This window comes from Stenella coeruleoalba (assembly GCF_951394435.1).
Source record: "Stenella coeruleoalba genome assembly, chromosome: 3".
Classification (NCBI taxonomy): domain Eukaryota; kingdom Metazoa; phylum Chordata; class Mammalia; order Artiodactyla; family Delphinidae; genus Stenella; species Stenella coeruleoalba.
In genome coordinates, this window is record NC_137148.1 from 41313924 (window position 1) to 41340819 (window position 26896).

Genomic DNA, 26896 nt, shown 5'->3' on the forward strand with positions numbered 1-26896 from the left:
AAGATTTAAAGTATACGACACTTTACAATGACTATACCACACACGCGCACAAACACACTCATTTCTCTCCATATACAGAAAGTAATATTAAATTACGCTGAGATTTTATGTGATTTAAACACTGCTTTGCACTTCTAATAAAAGATTTGTCATGTAAAATCAGAGATGATATTCATTACTTCATAGAACTACCAGAAAAGAACAGCTCTCCTGTCAAGCAGTGTAAATATAGAAATTTTAAACTAGTGGATTATTTACAGACAAACAGTGTCCAAAAATTTCAATCTTGCAAAACTCTCTCTGGCCCTTTGTAGGAAAGGGGAAAAGTACACGACGTAGAAATAATTATCTATAAACAAGAAGTAATTGTATTTAAATGTACTAGTTAAACAACATAAAACATATATTAGCACTCTCTTCCAGAAAATGTCTAGACTAAGAAGTGAGAACTAGATAAACTATTCATGACATGGTGAATACTGAAAGTACTATTCAAAAAACATGAATATTGATAATCAAAACAAAACATGGTCTAAAAAAGTAATGTTTATATCATGACAGAAATACAAATACTCTTCTATTCTTCTCAAATAGAACACCAATTCTACGTACATCACAATAACGAACTAAATTACAATTGAGCAACAACTGAGAAATGCCTGATTACAAATCTCAACTTTAATGCTGACATCCTAATTTACAAGCTGGATTTTCCTATGCTACAATGAATGAGCCATGGAACCAAATAGTGTCATCTGACTTTATAATTCTACTTCAAAATTCTGTTTCACAGTTTTCATCCTTTTTTACATTTTTTAAATTGAAGTACAGTTGATTTACAATGTTGTGTTAGCTTTCATATTCCTTAATATTGGCTTTAATATAAAATATTCAAGTTAACTCAATATTTTTGATTTATTTCTGAAAAAGTTAAATACTTTTGGATTAAGGAGATGAATGAATATCAAATCAGATTAGATTGCTGAAAGGATAAACTATTTCTTTCATGTTGACAAAATGTGTTATTTTCTAAGACATGGTAATGCCCAATAAAATGAGAATAAGATTTGAAAAAGCTAGGAGGTAAAAGAATCGCAATCAGCAACTGTGTCGAGGGAAAACAGGATTACTTTTATTGGCTACTCTATCAACTTAACTTCTCATAAAATCCTCCTGATCTATTAAATAACTTCAGAACTGAAGTATGCTCTCCTATGGGAGCTGTAAAACAAATTAGATACAATTACAATTCAATACAAATAAAAAACCAATCTATTTACCCTTAAGAGGATTCTCGTTTTAGAAAGCTTTATCATTTATATTAGACCAGAATTTTCCCTAATGAATCAAGTGGGTCACTTGACATAATTATAGATTTTCATATTATGTTTTCTACAGAGGAAAATAGTTGATATGAGTAAATTCTGGAAAACTGTGGTAACTACACCTCCCTAAAGTGAATACAACAAACATCTGTTGCAAGAACTGCTTGGCTTTCAGACAGTATGTAAAGGGTGTTCTTTTTCCCAGTGTTCTGTTATTACAAAAAAAAAAAAAGCTTATTTGTTAAAAAAACATGTTTCTACTATTGAGTCTCAAGGCATAAAATCTTAAAATTCTGGTAAGTTAAACACAGGTCATTGCCAGGTAGGTATATCACAGAAAGGGAAACTATGCAATGCACAAGACTCCACTTGCTTTCTAAAAGGGCAACAAAATAATTGGGCATGTTGCCCTCTGTCAGTGGGTTACATAGCAATTTTAACCATTGTTCCTATCTTAACTTACTTCTCAACACAAACCTAGCAAAACTCACATCATAGAGGAGGGAACTAAATACATAACTTCCTGATGATTTTCATCCTCTGTTGGAATCCAAGTGATAATTCAGCTTTCTCCTTTGGATTTCACCGGCTCCTACCAGCTTCTAAGCTCAGTGGTAACCTGATATCCTCATTAAATGATAAATGAATTCTTAAAGTTTTACTCCAGTGACAGGATAAATAATTGCAAAATTTCTGCATAATGCATTAAGCACAAAATGTAATAATTTCAATGGGAGGAGGGGAAGAATCAACAAGCCTCTATGCCTCGTCTTTTCTTAACTGCATCAAAGAATTGTTCTGTGCTTCTTGGTAAACTGAATGCATTTTCCCTGATTCTGAAAGAACAGAATTTTACCTACAATTCACAGGTATTCTGCAGAGTAAAACACCATCTTTTTAGTATTTGGAAATTCCACAAAGTGCACACAAATGAGCAGGTACAAATGAATAAAAATGTTTATAAGCAACAGAGCAGTGCACAGCACGTAATAATACCTTTAGGATCAGGAAAGAAAGTAATAAACAGATGACGACTTCTCAACATATTTCAAGTAACACGTAACTTTGCTCACTTCTCAATCTTCTATCTCCTCTTCTACTCGTGCCTACTCCCAACCATTTTGAGGTTACTATTTATAAAAAAGTTTAAGATTCCATTTTTAGGCTAACAATAAGGTATAAACATTCCTAGGAGTACTGCAGCAAAGCATCATAATAACTACACTGAGAAACCTCTGCTGTTCAAGGAATGGGGAAAATAGGAAGCTTCCATTTCTTTCTCTCCCAAATCCAAAGTAAGTTTAAGTACTTCATTATGTTTCGATAAGTTCAAGATCTACAACGGAATTTGTTCATGGATTCAATTAGGGCAGTCTAAAATGTTAACATGCACCTGGCCTAGTACGTGTTTATATAATCATAGGGAAAATGCTTTACATAGAGCAGTCCTCAAAATGGTATTTGCAAATTCCATCACAAGTCAAAATTTTGAGGAAAGTTCATTTAAAATGGATATGAGTAAAAAGGAAAAGTCAAAGTCACATATGTTCCAGTATATACAAGTTTAGAATAATTTTCAAAGTATATCTATGATTACTCTACATTCACAACTTCTTCTTACTAAAAGATGAATCACAAAAAGATAGTTGCCCTTTTCCTAGGAGAGACAGCCAGCCAACACCCACATGGCACACTCCAAAGCAATCAATTGTTAAAAGCTTCCTTTACTCAATGTAGCAGTCTTTAATTCCTACGGAGGATTACCATGGGTCATATATTAGGTTTAAAGAACACATTAGTTTCTTTTTTTGATGTCTATGGAAACATATAAAAAGTTTCTTAAATTAAAAAGCAAAAAAAAAAAAAATTATATTTTCCACAATGAATCTCAGAATACTAATGCATTTTCAGCAAAGCACCTTATAAACATAAACTAATCTAACATTCATAACTACCCATCATTATACACTATTATATCCACTTTACAGACAGAAAAACTGGTGCTAAGAAGTTAAAAGATGTACCTGAGGTCTTAAGAACAGATCAGGAAGGCACCCAATTACAACGCTGAAGATCTGCACATTGATGACTGTCTAAATAGATTTGTATTACTCTTTTTATCTTAATCACTTAATGTTATCCATAAGGTATTTCACAAAATCTACAAAGGAAAAAGGTGCTAACTACTTAATTCTGAGTGAGGCAACGAAATATACACATAAGCTCTAAAGCTCTATTTAATAAGAAATCCTTGCCTTCTTTACTACTTTTCTAAAATAAATGACAATTCTCTAGATACAGTACCTCCTACACTTCAAATTAATCCCACTCACTCCTCATTTTAAAAAAATCACATTATTCCCATTTTACAGGTGAGAAGACAGGCACAGGGACAAAGCTATTTGCCCATGGGTCCCACACAAAGTGGGAGAGAGTCTGGAGTTAGAACATGTTATGTCCTGGGCTCCCCATCCATTTTCAGACTAAAGGGCAATGTGGTTTCTATTATTCCGAAGTCACTAAAAGAAGCACACAAGCTATCTACCTTACGTTTGGTAGTGTATATATGTCCATGCCTCTCTCTCGCTTTGTCACAACTTTGTCACTACCAAATGTAAGGTAGATAGCTAATGGGAAGCAGCCGCATAGCACAGGGAGATCAGCTCGGTGCTCTGTGACCACCTAGAGGGGTGGGATAGGGAGGGTGGGAGGGAGGGAGACGCAAGAGGGAAGAGATATGGGAACATATGTATATGTATAACTGATTCACTTTGTTATAAAGCAGAAACTAACACACCATTGTAAAGCAATTATACTCCAATAAAGATGTAAAAAAAAAAAAAAGAAGCACACAATTTTTGAAGGGGGGGTGCGTGGGGGAAGTAATGGAACATATCCTGAAAGTTACAGGTGTAAAGGAATACATCAAAAGTTTTGATTTCACTATTCTTAAGGTTAACATTCACTATAATTTAAGTTTTGAAAGCTATTCACATATCTTATTACTTTAGTACCATGAATCAGAAACTCTGCTGAGACACTGATTATCTGCCCAGAATTAGTCTCATGCTTTTATAGGAAAGATACAAGCTAAGAAATGAAATTAAATATGGAAGATAAAGAATGGGTCCATACTAAAAGGTATTTGCTGGCATGGAACTTGCAAGATAAGACATCACTTTTCAGCCTGGCTGATTACAGAATAGGACCCATTGCTTCTCGTCCACAGTGAGCATTTCAGAGAGACAAGAACACGACATTTGAGGGCAAGTGATGCATGGTAATACGCACGACGCATTCCTTGAAAAGAAGAATGAACTAAGTAAGCTGTCGAGGTAAAAAAAAAAAAATGTTAAATGACCAGGCCTTTAGCCCTTTAAAACAGATGAGAAATATATTCCTAGAAATCCTTTAACTTTTGCTAAACAGTTAAAAAAAAAAATCTATGGTCTCCAAGTGGGGTTTATGGGTGTGAATAATAATTTTTATCAGATTGATATAGGCTTTCTGTTTTCTAAAAAAACTTAGGTTTCATGTTGCAAAACAGTATAACCAGCATATCTCCAACTACAGGAATCTTTTCAGACTCCAACATGGCAGCAAAAGTCAACAAACAAGACAGACAAAGAGCTGTTGCCTTAATGAGACATACCTCTTGTACTGATCGAGCGGCTGGCTTGTCTTGATGATTGGCCAATATTAAAAACGGTAAAGTGCATAACTGTGGGTGCTGAAGAGCTGAGTGCAGTTCATTTCTAGCAGTCTCTAAATCATCTTCTGAAGAGGCACTGTCTAATACAAATATTACCCCTTGAGATCCTTGGTAGTAGCGGCTCCAGTATTTCCGGATATTATCAGCCCCTGTCAAAAACAAAACAAATTCTCTTTTTAAAAACAGCTTTCAGCAACTGAAAAAAGTTCCCAACAGTAATTTCCTATTGGAAACCAATGCGGCTTTAAAAATTAAGTGCGGGGCTTCCCTGGTGGCGCAGTGGTTGAGAGTCCACCTGCCGATGCAGGGGACACAGGTTTGTGCCCCGGTCCGGGAAGATCCCACATGCCGCGGAGCGGCTGGGCCCGTGAGCCACGGCCACTGAGCCTGCGCGTCCGGAGACTGTGCTCCGCCACGAGAGAGGCCACAACAGTGAGAGGCCCGCCTACCGCTAAAACAAAACAAAACAACAACAAAAAAATTAAGTGCGGAGATCACAGATGATGAGAACAAAGGCATTAGAGCCAATGGGTGGATATGGCCTTGAAGGAGAACACTAAAGTTTAAGAGTCATTCTTCATGCCTTTCTTATCAAAATATGGAAGAAAGAATCAGGATAAGTACTTCTTAGACTTAAACACAAAAGAATGTTTTCAGATTTTGCTTAATAGTCCTGAAAAACTACCCTCTCTATAGACTGAGTTTGAGCCTAACTCAGGGAGCAGAATAACCAAGCTGTTCACCAAGGGTTCTCTCCATACCATTAACATTATCTTGTTGACATTTTCTGAGAACTGCTTACACTGATCAGGCCAGCCTTCTTTCATTTATCCAGAAAGTTAAAACTATTAGCACAATACCTTTATGTGTCAAAGTGCTAAAGTCTGTAATGATGTGCAATCTTGGTCTTTGGTACATCTGCATAACACCATTTGGCAATGAGCACACCTCATGGCCTCAGTCTGATGGGATGTTCATACAAAAAGATATTGAGATGCTCTTCAGCCAGGGCCAAGTCTTATTCCTTGTCATATTTCCAATATCTAGCATAATGTACAACTCAAAGTTTGATACAGGAATGAGGAAAATGAGGGAAGGAGGAAATGAAATTATACACTAATTAGGCTTCCAACTCTGAGGAAACTGGGGCTAAGAGAGGTGAAGTGACTAAGCTCCATTCATGTGTATAGCAAATCACAAACTTGAGATCTGTGTCTGAGTTAGTAGGCAACTTGCCCAGGGAGGGCATGGGTATTTCCCATCACATCATGATGAATACTTCCTTTTCTCTGATTCATGAATAGCATGGGCAATTTTTGTGCATATGTGTGTATTGCGGGGGGGGGGGGAACTTATATAACCAATACAAGTTATTGGTTACATAACAAAAATTAGATATCAAGGAATTTCACCAATTTAGGGCATATAATCAAGTTCTGGCCACTCAATAACTATATTTTAGGCATCTCTTGAACATCTAGCTCCTGTGGTAGATATACTGTGCTGAGTGTTAGGGATTCAGAGTAGAGACTGGAGTTGGTGTGCCAATTGTGTGTCTCTTCCCAACACTGTTCAGTGACATCATTTTGGTAGCTTGAAAATGGACAGGGTAGGAGTATTTTTCACCAAGAAAAATCAGCAAAAGCTATCTGTCAGGTCTTTTCTTCCCCTGGAGAGTCAATATACCACTAGATGACACTGAGAAGCTCATGTTTTTTCTGGGAGAAATAGAATAAAAAACAAAGATTATAATAAAGAGTAATAAAGCACTGTGATAAAGGAACTTATTAGGGTTCTCTGGGAACAAAGGATGAGACATCTTATCCAGACTGGGCAAGTCTCTTACAAGAGTAATATAAACCAAACAACTACCATTTATTAAGAACTTCTACATTCCAGGCACAGAGCTAAGTATTTTCAAAAAAAAAAAATAGCTCATACAATTCTTACAACAATCCTAAGAGGAAGGTGTAATTGACTCAGGCTTTGAAACTTATTTTGAGATGCTAAAATCTGGGGTATTCATCAAAATACTGTGAGAAATAACCAGGGACTTAATAAGAACAAGGGCATTTGATGTTGAGCAACCGAAAATATGTAAAGACAGGGGATATGAGCGGGGTTAATGCCTATCAGGCAGGGTCCAACCAAGAAAACAAAACAAAGAGAGGAAATTTAAGCCAGAGATTATTTAATATAGGGAATTAGTTGCATAAGTGATGGTGGAACTAAGAAAACAATAGGGGCACTGAAATTAGCAACATTAGGTCAGGTACCCTACATGCAGAGCCTGAGACGGCATTTCTTAAACACCTGAGTATAGACAGAGTGCTGTCAGGAGAAACAAGAGTGAAAGAAGCAAGCCAGAATGCGGGAAGGAGCTACACGAAGATATGGTTTCAGAAATCTAGCCTCAGTCTGATCCAATGAGCAGTTCTAGAATGTGGACTGAACCACGGAATTTGCCCCATCCAAAAGGCAAGGGGGCTGGGCTGTTACACCCCTGAACAGTCATTGGCTCTGAGCCACCCCTGGGGAACAGGAGAGGGGGCTGGGGCATGATCTCATAATCTCCCCAACATACTTGGTTGAGGCAATTACTGTCAGCCAAGGGCAGGCCTCTGGAGAAGGGTACAGGTGTGAGTCATTAGCAGCCAATACCCGCAGCAGCTGGGAGATGGATGCACTGGCCCAGTAAAGGAGATCTGGGTAGGGTACCAACAACATCTGCTACAGGCTACATCCAGACATTATCCATATGGGAGAGAAACATCCATAAGCTTGAAGAACAAAAGTAGGGACAGTGTTACCTGGTGGTAAATGTTTAAAATAACAAAAATGCTGTGCGCACATGTATCCATACACAAGCTTTTTATACATCTGACCTACATAAAGGACGTGTAGCACACAATTTTCATATAATAAGAATAGATGCAACATGCTTTATCATAAATTCTATAGACCTCATTAGTGCTCACAGAATGCTTTCGTTGATTTCGCCAAACTTCTGTATCCATAGCCAACCAGCAGTTGAGGTTGACCAACTCCAGTTCTGAAATAAATGTTGGTTGTGCTAAGTGTTTACATGTATTAAGTCACTGGCCCATGACAGTCTTATGAGGTAGGTACTTTTATCACTCTCATTTTATCAATAAGGAAATCAAGACACAAAACAATTACATAATGTGTCCAAGGCTAAGCATCTAGGAATATATTTAGGTCTACTGGGATTGAAATACAAGGATTCTTGACCAGAAAGGTGACAAAGCTAAATAAAGAACTCTACTACCACATAAGCCAAGAGGGGGAAAAAGGGAACCTGTTAGAATAAAAGGTACCTAAGTGCTTATATATATTAATGCTTAGAGTGGGAACCTATCCAAGAACATTTCCCAACCAATTAATTCAATGAATAGTATTACTGTCTATTCTATACAAGTCACTGAGCTAGGACCAACAAGAAGTATTTAGAAAGCCATTATTCTTCTCAGCTCAAACCCTCAAAGCCTGTAAAGTAATGCTGATTACAATGAGGTCTGCAAATGTATGAGAGGAAAAAAACATGGCCATAGCATTGGAGGGTATCCAGGGAGTGAAGTATAGGAGAAGAATACTAGATGCATGATTTAATGGAACTTGTTCACTGGAAATATGTGGGACATACTGGAAATCCAACTTGTGAAGTCATCTTTCAACAAGAAACTATTTTCACCTGTCACATTTAGGAGCCCATAAGGAACCTAGTGAGATGAAATGACAGTCCCAGGACTGTGTTGGTGGATGAAACAAACCCAAATACCATAACTTTTTAAAATGCTCTGTATATGACATAATATATGAATGTTATTAATACTGCAAAGACCCTTTTCTTTAATCTCCTGCTACACAGTCATCTGCCCAATCTTAGCATTTCTGACTTTCATCACAAGCAGTGAGCTTGGAATTGTAAGTTTCAGTTCAGCCTCCCACACAACAGCGTTGGTAAGTAGCAGCCTCAACCCAGATCAGGGCCGAGGAAACCAGGAACAGGGTGGTGGTGGGGGGATACAGCTGTTCAGTCCAGCTGAGTGGGCCTTAAGTTCACTCACCAACTTCAAATGAGAAATGGATGTGTCATCCACCCAGCTGCCAGGTGCTTTGAGAAGTGAGCCTAACTGGGGAAATTCGGACCACCTGTTTGATTGCCCACATCCCAGCATTCCTAACCTACAAACCAAATCCACACAGGGTAACACACACAGGACAGCGCATCTAACAGTAGTCTGAGCCTGCTCTTATTCTAATGACTGGTAATTGTGTGCTCTGTGTCCCTGAAATTACAATTGTTATATAAAAAGGATAAATACCAAACTCAAACCTGATCTATACTTCGTTCATTTAGATTAAAAATCAAAGGGGTGGTCTAAACAGTAGAGAGCTTGGGTGGAAGGTGCTGTTCAATGTCCTCATTACCCAAGATCTGAGATCTCCTTACTGAGGGTTGTAAGGAAGTCTTGGGAATCTAAGAGTTCATTCTGAGAGCCAATCAATTAGGATAGCCTGGTTCAAGGTACCATAACAGGAGCAGTGATAGAAGACAGGAGCATAATGTCCTCATTGGGCAGGTTCATTTCTATGGCACACCACGTACTTGTTAATTCATTAATTCATTCCTCTAATGGATATCTACTGAGCACCAGGCATCGCCTTAGGTGCTGGGACACAGAAGTAAACAAAACAAGACCAAACTTTCAGTCTTCATAAGGCTTACATTCTTTACCAGCAGAGCCAGTCTACCATTATGGAGGTTAAAAATGCCAGGTACTGGTATTCCCAGCCTCTGTCTCTTGCAGCATGGACATCTGATTCAGTTCTGGCAAAACAGGACTCGACAAAAGTCTGCTGTGAGCTTTTGGAAAAGATTTTGCCCCTCATTAAAAAGATAGATGCCCAAAGAGAGATGTCTTTTTCTTCTACTGTTTAGATTTCATTAGGTGATCAGGTGATGCTTTGAACAGTGTTAGCCTCCTAGCAACCTTAAAGGAGACATACCAACATATTGAGGACATCAGAATAGAAAGACAGAAAGAACCTGGGTCCTTGAGAACAGTGCTGAGCAGCAGAACTTATCCCCAGTTCTGTATTATAAGAACTCATTCTGTGAGCACAGTACATGCCAATTATTCAAGCCAATTGTAGAAGACTATTTTGTTATTTGCAGCCAAAAAGATGCTTAGTTCCCTCACGGTAAATTAATATGCTATGAATAAGTTCATTAAAAGAGTTGCTCTTTGAAAGGTGGACCCAATGAGCTAAAAAACAAACAAACAAACCAGGAATATGCAGGAGTCAGCTACAACAATAAAATAGTTGCTCCAAGTTTTCCCAATGGAAAATCTGATCTCTAGACCAGTGATGTCCTACTGACCTTTTGTGATGGAAAAAAACAAAAAAATTCTACATCTATGCTTTCCAACATGGTAGCCACTAGCCACACGTGGCAATTGAGCGCTTGAAATGTGGTCAGTGCAACCGAAGAACTGAATTTTTAATTTTATTTAAATTTACTTGGTTTTGCCTAAGGCACTCAGCAGCCAGAGAACACTCCCAGACGAAGAATTCCAAGAGGTTTAAGTTGTTGAAAGTCAGCCTGGTGCTCATGGAAATGGGGTTATGGGGGACACCAACAAAGCCTCCCTCAGCTACCCCCAAAATAGCATATAAATGTCAATTTAGGCCATGTGACTAGCTGTTGGCTCATGAGCAGAAAACACACACACAAAAAAAATACAATCGTTATTATGTGTAAATGAATATCCAAGACTTGGTTTATGTAATTATCCATATACTTTTGGGCAGAAGAAGTAGCCATTCTCAAAGAGTGTTCTTCAAGACTCTTTCTGGAGACCCAGGAATCAACACTGTTTTTATAATTAGAATAAGACATTATTTGCTATTTTCACCGCACTGACATTGTTGCTAATGGTGCAAAACAAAGGTGAATAAATTTGCGGGTAACCTAACATGATCAGAAGTGCTGGCTTCAAACTAGTAGTCACTGTATCCTTGACCACCATGTATTTGCCAGGGCGGGGAGCAAGTTTCACCTAAGAATGAACTTAATAAAGCAGTAAAAAGTTTTATCAAATTAACTCTTAAACATGTTTTTTTAAAAAAACTAAATGAGAAGCAGTCAAAAAGCATTTTTGCTACACAACAAAGCACATGGTTGTTTGGAGGTTAAGCATTGGTGCAACTGAGTTGTGAGCTAAACTAGTCGTTTTTATTTTGCTGGAATCCCATTTTTACTTGAAATTTCAACTGACAAACTATGATTATATTCAGTCTTGAGTACTTGATAGACATTTTCTCAAAAATGATTACATAAGCCTGTAACTTCAAGGAAAACAACTGAAAGTATTTGTTGTCAGTGGTAAAATTTGTTTTCAAGCCAAAACTAGAATTTGGGGAAAATGTTTGCATCACTGAGATCTTGACAGCTTCTCAATGATGAGATTGGTGATGATATTAATAGATATGTATTATAAAATGTTTCAACATTTGGAAGATCTACCTAACTTAATGGATCAATATTTCCCAAATGACCAATGCATTATGGTACAAAACTATGCATAGATTAAAAAAAAACACACTCGAAGCACAAGACTGATCATTGGATGTTACGTAACTGAATACAAAAAGTGCAGGGATGTGGTTTTCAGATTCCACATCGCAAATGACCTTTAAAAACTACCACTTGTTAAAGAATTCCAGTGTTGTATGAAAGAAGACGATCAGCAATCATCCGAACAGGCTATTAAGATACATCTTCCTTTTTGAATTTATCTGTGTGAGGCTAGAATTTTTTTACTCCAACCCAAATAACACATAGCAACAGACTAAATGTAGAAGCTGCTATGAGAATCCGGTCCTCTTCTACTAAGCCAGACGTTAAGGAGATTTGCCACTGTTCTCAAATATTTTTGTTTGTTTTGGAAACTGTTAATTTACATTAAAACATTTTTTTAATATTGATGTGTAATGGGTTTATTGTTACTTTTAAAGGAATTGAAGATTTTTTAAAAAATTTATCAGCTTTAATTCCTAACATGGCAAATATTGATATATATCAATATCGACACATACATATAAGCTACATAAACAAAACCCCTCTGAGGTCTCAATAATTTAAGAGAATAAAGGACTGAGATCCCACAGAAGTTTTAAGAATTGTAGATACTAATTATCTTTAATATGCAAAAGAAACTTAATGGTCTCTTTAAGACCTACTAAAATTTGGCATAAATTCAAAGCTGTTTTCCAACAGAAATAAAGATGTTACACTGAATTATCTTTACTCTCCCCTGACTGTCTCCTGTCCAAAGATAGGCCAGCTGGAGCTGGGAGCATAATCTCAAAATTAAGAGGTCCATATAGGAGTCATACTAATCCCCTTGGTCTCATTGTGTTGGAATTCTAACCCAGTGGTCACATGCTTCCACGCTTAGAAATATTCTCATAAGGTGAGCAGCCCAGGAGATTTTGAGGCAGGTTGTCCTCAGCTTACCTTTGGCAAAACAAAGTTCTAAACGCTACACAAGCTGATACACCAACTGCCCTCTTTTCTCCTTATCCTCAACAAGCATCCTGCATGCCTGTCTGTATTACTCTAAACACAGTTTTACATCATTACCTTCAAAGTCAAGTCCTAACAACTGTACTTGAGGACTATTATGCCTGCTATCCGATAGCTGCCCTGCTCCTATGTTCTCACTCTGGTTCACACTCTCATGACTTTCTGTCTGGATCATCAGAATGGCATTCTAACTGGTCTCCTCACTTCTGTCCTGGCAGTGATCCAATGAAATTACTAATACTGGTCCAGAAAACTAGCTCAGATTATATCATCATTCCGCTCAAACATATTTAATGCCTGTAACTTGCAATTCCCCAACTCCTTGATTTAGCTTTTAGTTCTCCATGACGTAGCTCCAACTGGCCATTCCTACCTCATTTCTCCATTACACTCCTGTACACTCCACAAATGCAACTTTTGCTCTCCTGGACCAGATTCAGGCTTTCCACCTTCACCTTGATTGTGTTATCCCCTCTGCCTGGAGTTTCTAACCATGTTAGTTCTCCCCTCAGCTCTTGTTCATTTAAATTGCTACATGCCCTTCAAGGGCCAGATCAAACATCACCTATTCCACCAAGCCTTATGTGATCTTCCACCTGGAAATAACTTCTCCGAAAGTTTTAGGTTACTTCTCTTGTTTCTGTTCATAACCTTCCCACCCTGCGGCATTCATTGTTAGCTGAATGCGTATTTCATCTTCCTAGTTAGACTGAAAGAGCCGTATGGGAGTTTTGCGCATTTATGTGTCTCATTAACTCCATACGTTGAATGAACCCGACATGAAGTCTTACACACACTGGGCACTCAATCCGTATTTTTTAAATGAACTGAGTAACCTTTTATAAAACATTTAGTCAGATTTCTCAAATGCAGAATGTAGAATTTACCTAAAAAATCACTCCATGATACAGAAATAATTTATCTTTTTGGTTGATGGTGGTAGTTTGTTGGTTTACAGTTATTAGCACGTAATTTTTATGCTTATGGCACATACCCAGTTCTGCAAGAAATTTCTCAGCCAACGTCTGATATTAAAAACTTTTTAAAAAACACATACACAACAAAACTTCACTCTACTTATTGCTTAGCCTTTCTCAAAGTTCTGTTTTGGTGTCTGGAAATGTGCATCCATGATGCAGCGTGTGCTAAGCCCCGTACTACAAAGTAAGAGCATTACCCTATGCTCAATGTGATCCTTTTTGATCCTATCCTATTTGTGATCCCTTGCCCTGTCCTGGTGCCCAACAGAACCAGCAGCCATGAGAAACTGAAAGCATGGAAAGAAAACACTGTGAGAAGAGCTCTGGGAAAATATTCCCTTCTGTGCTCCTGTAAAAGCCAAGGGCTGACTCCCTAGAAGATCCACAACCCCCAGGGTGATCACGATTTGCATGGCTCCAAATAGAAAACAGCAAATTCCTGAGCTATTGGCATAACACAAAAAGTAAAGCACATTTGTAGTATTCTGGAAACTCTGGTGGCTGGAGTAGAAAAGCTAGTATGGGAACGATTTTGTTGAAATTGCCATTGACCAAAGCAACCAACTGGGGAAAGCGAAATAGGAATTTTCTGGCTGAAGTGGAAGATGTTTGTTACATACTCAGGGTGAAATAAGATCTTTTAATACTGTGGAAATGCTATTGCATTCTAGCACAGCTTGCCATTTCTCCCTTAGCAATATTTCTTTTTATTGCAGACTTTAACTTATCAACTATATGACAAAATTGACAGAGATAACATGAGGTTCCAGATTAACACAAATTCACAGCCCACAGAAAAAAGCTTAAAACTATCTAATGGCTCATCCTATATAACAATAAAGAATAATTAGAGTAACAGCTTATAAGCCTTGGCACTCAAAGATAGATATCAGTTTCTCATTCTAAAGGTAACTTCTCTGTGATTAATTTGACCCCAAACAAGTTATTACTATATAACCTACTCATGTAATAAATACTATATAACCTACTCATGTAATAAAACCTTAAGAGAATTCTGCCTGGTCTACAATACTTATTTGATCCCACCCACATCTACCCTTTCCTGACACTCCCTGTCATTCTTAATGGAAATGCTTACCAAAGGGACAATGAAGTTTTCCTTTGTGGACTATTCCGTTGGTTCTATTAGTTGTCACCCTATTGATTCCAGAAATACAGCCAAGATCCATGTTTAGGCTTAAGCACAAAATAGTGAATGGCAAGGGAACAGTCTAGACTTTCTGGGCAGTGTTTAATAATGTACAAAAGCTAACATGCGGATGGTCCTCAACTTACTATGGTTAAGCTTACACTTTTTCAACTTTACAATGTTGCGACAGTGATATACATTCAGTAGAAATCATACCTTAATTTTTTTTTCCATCTTTGTTGGAGTATAATTGCTTTACAATGGTGTGTTAGTTTCTGCTTTATAACAAAGTGAATCAGTTATACATATACATATGTTCCCATATCTCTTCCCTCTTGCATCTCCCTCCCTCCCACCCTCCCTATCCCACCCCTCCAGGCGGTCACAAAGCACCGAGTTGATCTCCCTGTGCTATGCGGTTGCTTCCCACTAGCTATCTACCTTATGTTTGGTAGTGTATATATGTCCATGCCTCTCTCTCGCTTTGTCCATACCTTAATTTTTAATTTTCATCTGTTCCTGGGCTGGTGACATGCCCTATGATACTTTCTTCTTGATGCTGGGCGGCAGTAACGAGCCTTGGCTAACAGTCAGCCACGTGATCACGAGGGTAAACACCTGATACACTTACAACCATTCTGTACCCAGATAAGCATTCTGCTTTTCACTTTCAGTACAGTATTCAATAAGTTACATGAGATGTTCCATTCTTTATTATAAAATAGGCTTTCTGTTGGATGATTTTGCCCAACTGCAGGCTAACGTATGTGTTCTAAGCACATTTAAGATAAGCTAGGCTTAGCCGTGCTGTTTGGTAGGTGTATTAAACACATTTTTGACAAAATTATTTTCAATTTACAATGGGTATATTGGGACATAACCCTATCGTAAATCGAGGAAGATCCGTACATTATAATTTTAATTATGTAATTGGACAAATCAATGTACTTTACAAATCATAAATAAATATGGACAGCTGTCATCTTAGGGATCAGATATGTTCCAAAACTTTCAGAAGGTCCCAATTTTTTCAGATTTTTGGTACACAATTTTCCTTGAAAACAAGGCAATGCACTGGTGTTGGGGTCAGTCCTGACAGGCAGGCCAGCTCTGACAGAGAATACGACAGTAGAATGACAAACAGCATGGACTCTGAAGTCACTGGGTTCGAAATCCAGTTCTGCCACATGTCATCATAGTGACCTTGGATAATCAGCTTAATTGTTCTAAGCCTGGGTTTCCCTTTCAATGAAAGGGAGAAAATAATACTTAGGTACCTCATGGGATTCTAGAGATTAAATGAGATAACTTATTTGACATAGTGCTTGGAATGTTCCAAATGTTCACTAAGTGTTAACTATTATATTCTTATTATTGTTACTATTATTATTTGGCCACCATTTAAGCCTATAACTTATTGGACTACGGAACTAACCTGAGTTCTAAGACCTGGTAGTAAAAGTGCTGAAAGAAACAGCCAAAGAAGGATAATAGATTCCTCTGCAATTTCCAATATACTCAATTTTATAAAAATAAACCAAGTTTTTATTGGGGGTGGACACTTTCCTCTTTTCTAGTAACTTCATTCTATATCCGACTCCTCCTGCAGCCCCTAGTACTTTATATTCCTCAATTTCTTCCTCCCCTATAGCTGTCCAGATTTCTTCTCCCCAACACCAAAAAAAGCGGTTTCTCCTGTTCAGATGAAGTGCACATTCCTTCAGTTAGATTTTCAGCACAACAGTGTGATTAATCAACTTAACATTAAGGTGACACTTTCATATATTTTATATGAAAACCCCCAAATTAATCACTAATACAAAGTGAGCTCGTGTGTGAGAGTTGATGTTGTCTACAAGGCTGATGTATGGAATACACACACACTCGCACACACACACGCACGCGCACACACACACACACACACAGAGAAAGCTATTACTACCCTGTACATGTCCCTCCCTTTTGCTATAAAGGCATAGATGATCACATATCGCTGCACTCCAGTGATACTTCCAGTGGCTCATGCAGCTACACTTGTGAGAGCTCAGGAAGTATGTAGGAGTTAAGGGAGGGGCTGCCATTGGTAGGCAAGTGCTCTCTCTGTCTTTTACTCTGAACAGGACTCCTTTTAAATAAAATGTAGTTGGATTATGAATAGGAAAAAGGCAAACGAATCTCAGCACAAAATGGTCTCTTTTCCTCAGGCATTCTTACAACTGTTTATAACCCACTTTCTCACAGTTTTTCCATTGCTTTTACGAAAAGACACCATTTTCACAAGGTACTATGTACATAGCTCTACAAATCAACTTTGCTAAAAATCCCCAAGCTCTTCCTCACTAGGCAGGTTCACCACTGTGCCTCCAGGGGTCTGGGCAGACTCTGACACCAGGCAGGTGCTCAAGATTTGTTGATTAAGTCAATTAATAAGTGGATGAAAGAATGAATATGTAGGTTATTTGCCCATAGATGTGAATATAAGCAGTCTCATATTTTAATACAGTTTAAAATATAGTAACAATTACTATATATTAAAACAAGACTAGCCTACCACGTCATATATACTATTAAACAGATTTCTTCACATGTAACTATATTACTAAATCAGTAATTGCCAACCTTCTGTCTTTCATGCTGTGGGATGTCTCCAATTATCTCGAGAGGCAAGTGGAGCTCTCAAAATGAAATTAATTTTAATTAACTTTTAAAATGTAAGCGTGTATGGGAACAGAGGGTTACACAAAATAGTGTCACAGCATAAAAAGATTAGGAATTAGTGCACTAGCCAAAGAGAAGACAAAAGAGTTTGAAACATTGCCTGAGGTCAAGCATTTCACTTCTAAATAGTTTCCCATGAAGAACACACTCGAAAGAAAAGAGACAGTGCAATTTAAACGATCCTAAGCCTACTACTGTTTTATTTAGATGGGGATAGTTAAAGACTATATTTGCCTGAGGACAGAGAACAGACTACATGAAAAGAAATATTTCTTAGGTATCCAGTACAGTCCCACCATGCTGAATTTTCTTAAAGCTCTGACATTAGCTTGGGACTTACATTCATAGCTGACTAATGAGGACACATCACTCCTTTCATGCCCTTCTTATTCGAGATAAGTGAAAACAATTAAAGGGTAGACATGCATAATAGTATGCCGATCTGACACAGGATCAAGGTCCTTAAAAAAAAATGTTTTCAACACATTTATCATAGACTTGTTGCTATTCTGAATAATGTCTCCTATAAGAAAATGGCTAAGCCTTTTTTTTTTTAAACTTAGGAAAGAAAAACATAGTACCCCTTCCACCTTGATTCTTTGGTTTGTATCCTTCAAGATTTCTCTCTCCCTTAATTAGAAAAATAATAGTCTTGCTATAAACCTCAAGAATCAGGTCATTTCATCAAATAGGCACACATACACATGCACGAACACAGTCTCTTAGCACACAAATCAATCTAAGGTCATACATCCTTGTAAATAATGAATGTCTAAGCAACTATTTCTGTACGACAACAGGAAGCATTAAGAGAAATGACCCACGTTTTACATTGCCATAAAGCCAGACACCACATTTTCTCTTTCTTTATACTTGCCATAATGAAGTCATAGATACTCAATACATGATTTTTGGATTTACATGAAGAGGGTTCTATCAGGAACAGCATACGGTTGTCCCTACATAAACAGCCAAAGCCTCACAGAGACATTAAGGGTAACCCCTTAACGTTTGTGGCAGGCAGGCTCCAAGATGGCCTGCAAGATCCCCACCTTCTGGTATCGTCACCTTTGTGTAATCTCCGCTCTTGGAGTATGGGCTGGTCTAGTGCTTCACTTCTAGGTTACAGAATGTGGCAGAGATGATAGGATGTCACCTCCACGATTAGGATACAAAAGATTATAGTTTCTGTCTTAATAGCAGATTAGCCTTCTTGGTTTGGACACTTCAGTGAAACAAACTGCCATGTTGGAGAGGCCCATGTGACAAGGAACTGAGGACATCCTCTGGCCAGGAACCAACGCCCTCAGACTAACCACATCCCCCAGGAATTGAAATCTGTAAACAAAAACTCTAGCTTAGAAGAGGATCCTTTCATGGCTAATATTCCATTATATTGATACATCACATTCCGTTTATCCATTCATCTGCTGTTGGATATTTTGGTGGTTCCTAACTTCTAGCTACTGTGAACAGAGCTGCTATGAATACTGATGTCCAAGTTTTTGTTTGAACACCTGTTTTCAGTTCCTTTGAGTATATACCTAGGAGTGGAATTGCTGGGTCATATGATAATCTTAAGTTTAACTTATTGAGGAAAAAGTGTGGTTTTTTTAAAGTCTCTAAGTTATAGTAAACTGCTACACAGTAATAGGTAACTCATGTGAAGTTAAAAATGAATTTGTAGCCAGGCAGAAAATTCCAAAGTGTGGACTAATGAACTAAAGGGGGAAAACTTACCTTAGGTCTTACTTGCAAGTCATTATTGCTTTAGTAAACAGCATCTACTACATTCTCAAATTGCTTCTTTCACAGGCAAGATTTAAAAATAACACCAATACCAGCAACTGCTCTGAAAGCTTATGGCTTGCCATGTGCTGTGCTGCACCATACTACCCAGACAAGGAAATGAAACTCCCCAGAATTCTTTCTTCTCACTTTCCACATCCTTCTTCAGAACATCTTCAGTCACATAGTTTCAGCTACCTCTAATACCCTGAAAACCATCAGTTCAACTGCTCTCATCTAATTTTCTCCTAAGCACCAATACCCTTATTTCTTACAGTCTATCATATATTCCCTTCTAGATGTTTCCCAGGTATTTTAAACTCAACTTGTCTCCCAATGAACCCATTCTTACCATGCATTCTTTTCCAAACCAGTCTCCTGGATTCCCTGTTTGGGGACTGGCAGCCAGCCAAACTAAGAGTCATTCTTAACGCCTTACCCCTTATTCCTAATAATCAATCATCAATCACCCACACTTACCCCCCATCCCCATCCCAGTGTAACTGCCAAGCTCTTGGACGCTTTGAAACGCCACCAGGTATTTTTCCTCTGGCTGTTTTTCCTCTGCTCCACCTATGGCATACCTAGAAAAACCCAATGCATATTTCAAGTCTAAACCCAAACATCATCTCATTGTGAGGGCTTCTTTAATTTCATTTTAACAAAATTGCTTTCTCCATCCTTTGTGATCCTAGAGCAACCTGTACATCCCTTTGATGTTAGGACACTTGTAACAATGCTTGTGTATTTAACGTGTTCAATTTTTTATGACTGCTCTGTGCTGATACCTCTCTATACTTATCGTTTTGAGACCAATTCTTCCGGATATTTCAGTGATCTAGCACTGGAACAGGCATATAATCTTCACTCAATTCATGTCCGCTGAATTAAAAATAGTCGTCTGATTTATACTGCTCATTCACTCAATCAACTATCAAATATTTACTGAGTGACTTCCATGCACCAGAATCAACACGGGACAATGGGAATACAGTGGTGAACTAGCTGGACACGGCCCCTGCCTGACTCATGAGCTCATAATCCAACAGGTCACTGAGTTGATAATATCTTTATGACACTATGTTATTTAGGCTTTAACCTACTTCTTAGCAACATGTGTATTTCCCATAAGAGCATATTTACTCTTCTGATTCGTAAAGTAGTAATAAAAATTGGAAAGTTAAATTTCTTTTCAGTGAGTTGTAAATAAAATAATTTTATTTCCAGTGTCATTATCACTGCACTAAAAACAAAACAAAGCCCCTCCTTGCAGTCTCAAGACATATGACTGCTTGTACAGTATATTTAAACATTTACAGATGCCTCAACCATCCAGAACACAACTAAAAACTAGGAGCCATGGGGCAGCCAACAGAAATGTCCTCAAATTAACATCTTAACGCTCACATGCTTAACACTCTAAAAGGTCCCTCAGGTCCACACAAAAATCTTGCCTAGAAAAAAAATGTGATCACACTTAGTTTCTTGGCTCCCTGCTCAAAGCATATTAGAAGCAGTAAATCATTATGTGGGAGATGGAGGAGAGATAGAATCCACCAGAGACAGGCACGTGGACAGTAGCAAAGAGAAATAGTTACAAAAGAGACTAAATCAAGAAATTACGAAATTAAAAAAAGAAAAAAGAGAAGATGAGATCAACAGCAATTAAAGGGGAAAAAACGGCAAATCAAATTACGGTACTGTGTATTTTAAACTTGTTTCTTTAATCAAGGGAAGTCCTTTCTAAAGAAAAATCATCTGTTAAGGTAATTTTGTTTACATTCTACAGTAGCTCTTTCAGACTGGACGTCTAACAATTTGATTAATTATTATTTCAGAGCCATATACTAGTTTCCTGAAAGAATTGTCAGAGGTGGTATGTTTACTTCTTGGGGGAACCACAGGTAATCTTGAGAGAGTTTCATGTCAAAATTCAGCTGCATTAGTACTGAGATATAATCATTCTTCAAAAGGATCACAAAATCAAAAGCAAGTCGGATAAAACAAGCGTAATGATACACACACCAAGAAATTGAGAATTGATCTTTGGTAAACCACAATCTGGGTAGGAAATTAAGGAACCTGGGACAGGGGTGGATTGTCATCTCTTCTTACAATTAAAAGCCATAGTTTTGACAGAAAAGTAAATAAATGGGACTCTTGATACTTGAACAGGGAACTGGAAACATACGTGGTACATGTAACAAAGAGTCTATGTATGTGGTAGGGAGGTGGCTTGCTTGGCATAAAGCTCAAAACATCTTTAAATTGAAATGAGAGAGAAAATATGCCTTGATAAAATCCTACCTCCTTCCTAACATGGGTGTCCCTCAGAGGGACGACAGATGTGCTGAAACATTATAGCCATTGGGGTGTCAGTGAGGCTTGGGGCATAATCCCCCATTTCTTGTCATCACCTCTATCAGTACACAGTTTCTGTTTATCCCAATATACCATAGAAGTATTATCATTTTCCACGTCTCTGGTGATGTGAAATACCTTGAGAAGCACTGGTGAAAAACAGTTTATCTTGCCATTCAAGGATCCTGGTGGTTTGACCCCATTAACCTTCCTAACCTTGGATCCTTCCACACCGTTTATGGGAATTGTACAGCAGCCAAAATGCCCTGCTCACATTTTTTGCCTTAAACCCATCATACTTCCCAAATGTGACCATCTCTGCTAATGACCCGTCCCTCTTCTGGGAATCTCCTTTCTCCCTATCTTCATATCTCCAAGTATAATCCATCCACAAGTCCTGTGTTATATGCCACCTGTGCCACAATCATTCCTTTTACTGCATTTGTACATAATCTTCTTTTTCTCACTGAAGAGCCAGAGTAGTTTATTATCTGTAGTGTTTGTTTGTTTGTTTGTGGGCCACGCAGTGCGGCTTGCGGGATCTCAGTTCCCCGACCAGGGACTGAACCTGGGCCACAGCAGTGAAATCCCAGAATCCTAACCACTAGGCCACCAGGGAACTCCCCTATTATCTGTAGTTTTTAATGTCATGTGTAGGTAGCTTTCTATTTTGTACTATTGTTATTTATACACACAGTTTTTTAGTTTGCTAACTATAATTAAAGATCTTTGACAGCTAAATGTAAGGAAATGTACTCCAGCAAACATTTTCTGAGTACTTTCATGTGCCAAGTACTATACTAGGTGCAGAGGATATAAAAATTAATGTGGCTCCACTATCACCAGACTTATGTAGCATTGCTCTTAAACTTGTAGCCAATAAAATAGGGCAGAAAGCTGATGTAAAAGACATCATAACCACTAGAAAAGAGACAAAATAGTCGCTATTGGCAGATGATTCCTGCATACCTACAAGTCCTAGAGAATTAACTGGAAAGCTTAGAACTAATAATATGGCTCCAGGAGATGATTAGAAACAAAATTTAAATGTTTTAAAATATCTTTGGGACTTCCCTGGTGGCACAGTGGTTAAGCATCTGCCTGCCAATGCAGGGGACACAGCCTCGAGCCCTGATCCGGGAAGATCCCACATGCCACGGAGCAACTAAGCCCGTGCGCCACAACCAAGAGTAAGTCCCTGCTTGCCGCAACTAGAGGAAGCCCGCGTGCATCAACGAAGACCCAACGCAGCCAAAAATAAATAAATAAAATAAATAAATTTTTTTAAAAATTTAAAAATTAATGCAATAACAATAAAATATGCTTATTTGGGGAAAAAAATCCCAAAATGTGTATGAATCACACACACAAAACACGGTTGTATAAACGAAGCATCATATCGTGTTTCTAGAAGGAAAGACTAAATATAATAAATACTTCAATTTTCCAAATTTACTAATGAGTTTAATGCATTACCAATAAAAATCTCAAGGGAATCTTTCAACCCCAAATTCACCTGGAATATATAAAAATAGCCATATTTTAATGGCAAAATGATAAATAGAGAAAATTTAAAGGCATCTACAAACATCAAAAATATTAATCTGAGTTATCCAAAAAAATGCAAACTAAAATACAGTTCATCTCCAAATACTTGCCCAGTCTTGGTAGCAAGTATGTTCCTATTATCAGTCACACTATCAGAACCAGGCGCCATTAAACACATGGCTGCTATAAAGTCTTCAGATCTGAGAAATTTCTACATTATTCAGCTGACAATGTCACAGCGAAGAAGTATGAGAAAACAATGAATTCAAGTCTCTACATTTAATTGTGACCATCAAAGAAGAAATGGTTGATGTTATCCTAGAGACCATAATACCAAAAATGGTCAATTATGCTAAACCTCAGCATTTCAATATAATAATTGGAGGAAGAGGAGGAGGAGAAAAACCAGTCCATGACCAGTCATCTTAAAGAAGAAGGTAGATAAAGGAAGGATGAAACTATAAGAAGGGGAAAGAAGATTAAAGGCTAAAATGAATTTATCCTTGCAAAACTGTTAAGAAGAACAAAGAAGCAAAATAAACAAACAAAAACAGAGGGCATAAAAAGAATGATGTTCGGGCTTCCCTGGTGGCGCAGTGGTTGAGAGTCCGCCTGCCGATGCAGGGGACACGGGTTCGTGCCCCGGTCCGGGAAGATCCCACATGCCGCGGAGCGGCTGGGCCCGTGAGCCATGGCCGCTGAGCCTGCGCGTCCGGAGCCTGTGCTCCACAACTGGAGGGGCCGCGACAGTGAGAGGCCCGCGTACCGCAAAAAAAAAAAAAAAAAAAAAGAATGATGTTCCGGAAAGAGTTAAGAGAAAGGTAAATTTGAAGGTAGGAAAGCATGCATTAAGCATCTTTAAGTTAATTCAAGTCTCCAGATCCAGAGAGATTACACACCAAGATAGCAGAAAAACTCAGATACCATCGCAAAACTACTCTAAGCATTGCTATATAACCATGGAGAATGGGAAAGTTACCAGAAGACTGGGGATAGGTCAATATCACTTGAGTTTTTTAAAATGGGATCATCATAAACCATCATGGGGTCACTAAGAATAAGTCTTTCAAAATAATTCTCAGTTCCTTTTGGACTGGCTTGCCAGGTTGGTACATTTTGGGAATACCTCATTTCAGCAAAATATTTAACAAGTCTCTTGTTGTATCCTTGGGCAATAAAGAGAAGAGTAAACCAGATGACAGTAATTAGGCAGCCTGGTAACTGAATGAACAGCCGTACCCTAAAATTCATGGATCTGTGCCAGCATGGAAAGTGTTGGGTCTTCTATGATTTGCAACCAACCTTGGTTCTCACAGCATTTTACACATAACTCTATTATAGCAATTATCACACTGCATTATAGTTATATAATTACATGTCTATTATTCCCTATAGCCTGTGAACTCCCTGAAGGAATGATTACTAGTCATCTTGTTATCCCTAGCAGGGAGCATGGGACTGGTACAGAGTAGACAATTTGATACATGTCTGTAAGCTTTAACTGAATAAAAACTTTGAAGGTATCATTTCAAGATTTACAGATGGCACAAAGCTGAAAGAAATTGCTAATATTTTTGATGACAGAATAAAAAAAAAAGTCAAAAAGCCCTTGACAAGCTGGAACTATGAGCCAGTGCTTACACAGTGAAATTTAATAGAGATATAAGTAATGTCTGGAACTTGGAATTATAAAAAAAAATCATTAAAAACAGAAGAGACTTGACTTAAAACAGCTGGGTATCTTGACAGCGAACCCAGTATGAACCAGTGGGGTGCTGTGGCAGGTACTGCTGGCTTTGACAGAAATACAGTGCCTGAAGGAGACAGGTGAGAGTGTCACAGATCAGACCATATCTAGAGCATCATGCTTCTGGATACATGTTTTACAAGGACTACTCACAATTTAACACTTGTCCAAAAGCAGGCAACTAGGATGGTGATGGACCTGGAGACCACAGAATGTGGGAAATAGTTAAAGACATGAAAGAGACTTAGCTTGGAAAATGATCCTTCAGAGTATATGACAGCAAGTTTCACGCTTCTGACTTACTGTCTAGGGAGGATATATTATTTGTTGAGTATGGTTCCACAAAGCTAACTGGGTCCATTTTCGCAAAGAAGCAGAAAGTTAGATTTTAGTAAATTATAATTAATTGTAATAATTAAAACTCTTCAAGTGTGACATATTAATATACTTTCTGAGACTGACTTTCTCAGGATGGAAGCACTCAATTTGAGACGGTACAGCCATACCTCAGGGATTTGAAAAGAGCAAATTCCTATCTGGTGTAACAAGTTTGACTAAGTAACCCCTGATTTAACATGTACGGTTTCATGTTATTTTATAAGATGAAAGCTGGAAGGCAGAATGCCGTAAGAAGCCTCAAATGACTTGTGAGAGACACTTCTGAAGGAAATTGCATACACAACTTTTCTGACACTGCTCTTGAGAAGGATGGCTGGGGCTACTGCAGCAAACGCACCCATAACCCAGAGCGATGGTAGATCATCTGTAAGACACTGCCATGCCTCACGTGGGTTGGACTCTCCAACATGCCAGCAGGTAGGGGAGACCAGGAGCAACACTCTATTACATAGGTACACTGTAAAAGTATATAAAAATACGCAGGCAGTCAAGAGGAATGAATTTCTAAACTCTATAACCATACACTCCCTCTTTTTTACACTGATTCCCAGACTCACTGACTGATTTAGAACAATTTTCCCAGCCAAAAAAAAACCCTTTAGCTCATCAACTAAAGAGCAACATATATTTAATATGCAATTTTTCAAACCATCCTTCAAACACCTTCAATAGCCAGTTACATCACCAGAGATGCACACCTACACATTTAAGATTAATTCAAATTCCAAGCAGAAGTCAAAAGTGCATTGAAATGTGACTTTACGTCCAGTGCAATGTAAGCAAGTCAATTTTTCAATGAATCTTGACTAAATGTAAAATATCATCTGTTTCTGCGACAAACAAGTCTGTGCCATTAATCATATGCTTCCAGGTGCAACAACTCACATTCAAATTAAACCACGAAATAGCATCACAGTGTTAAGATTCACACAAACTGATCTTTTAACAGATTGTAGAAAAAAACACATACATTAAAAGAAGCAGCGGGAGAAAAATGTTACACAATAAAAACATCTGAAAGAGCTTAAGCACCCAAGCAGATAGAATTCTGGTTTTTGAGCTGCATAGGAATAAACGTTAAACAAACTCAGAGCCTGCTCTTAAACAACGAATACATCATAAAAAATATTTCTTTTTATAGTCACAGGACTGAGAGTTTTGCTGTTTATATCTATCCCAGCATACAAATCCATAGTACTGCCAGGACTGTCCCCTCTGACTTAACTGGGAAGCCAGACAGAAGAGTCTGCCTGGGCTTCTTTTAGTTTAGTTCAGTTTGTGTCCAAAACAGGCCCAAGAATCATCTCTTCTTCAGTCGCTACACTCCTGCCTGCCAGTTACACGGCTCCAAACATTTCCCTTCCAGCTACAGATTATTAAACTGTTTTGTTGTTTTAAAACTTGATTTAGAACTGCAGTAGATAACTTTTTTTGCTTCAGGCTCCCCTAGGTCAGCAAGCTGTAACAACGTTCGAACAGCGCAATAGCGTCCATTGCACATTAAAAGCAAGGATGGTGCCAGGAACCAGCAAAGTGATATATTCTAGGTTAGC

The 26896-nt window shown here is 38.1% G+C and overlaps 1 protein-coding gene across 5 annotated transcripts in view; it reads right to left on the reverse strand.

Annotated features, from left to right (window-relative positions):
- Positions 1-26896, reverse strand: part of ARL15 (ARF like GTPase 15) — a 427003-nt gene that overhangs the window by 228128 nt on the left and 171979 nt on the right. For all 5 annotated transcript variants that reach the window (XR_013827558.1, XM_079916605.1, XM_079916602.1 and 2 more), the window contains one exon: positions 4978-5186. Coding sequence is in view for 4 of the 5 variants with exons in the window: in XM_079916605.1 (XP_079772731.1) it covers positions 4978-5186 (209 nt within the window). In the remaining variant the exon portion in view is untranslated. The remainder of the gene's footprint in view (positions 1-4977; positions 5187-26896) is intronic.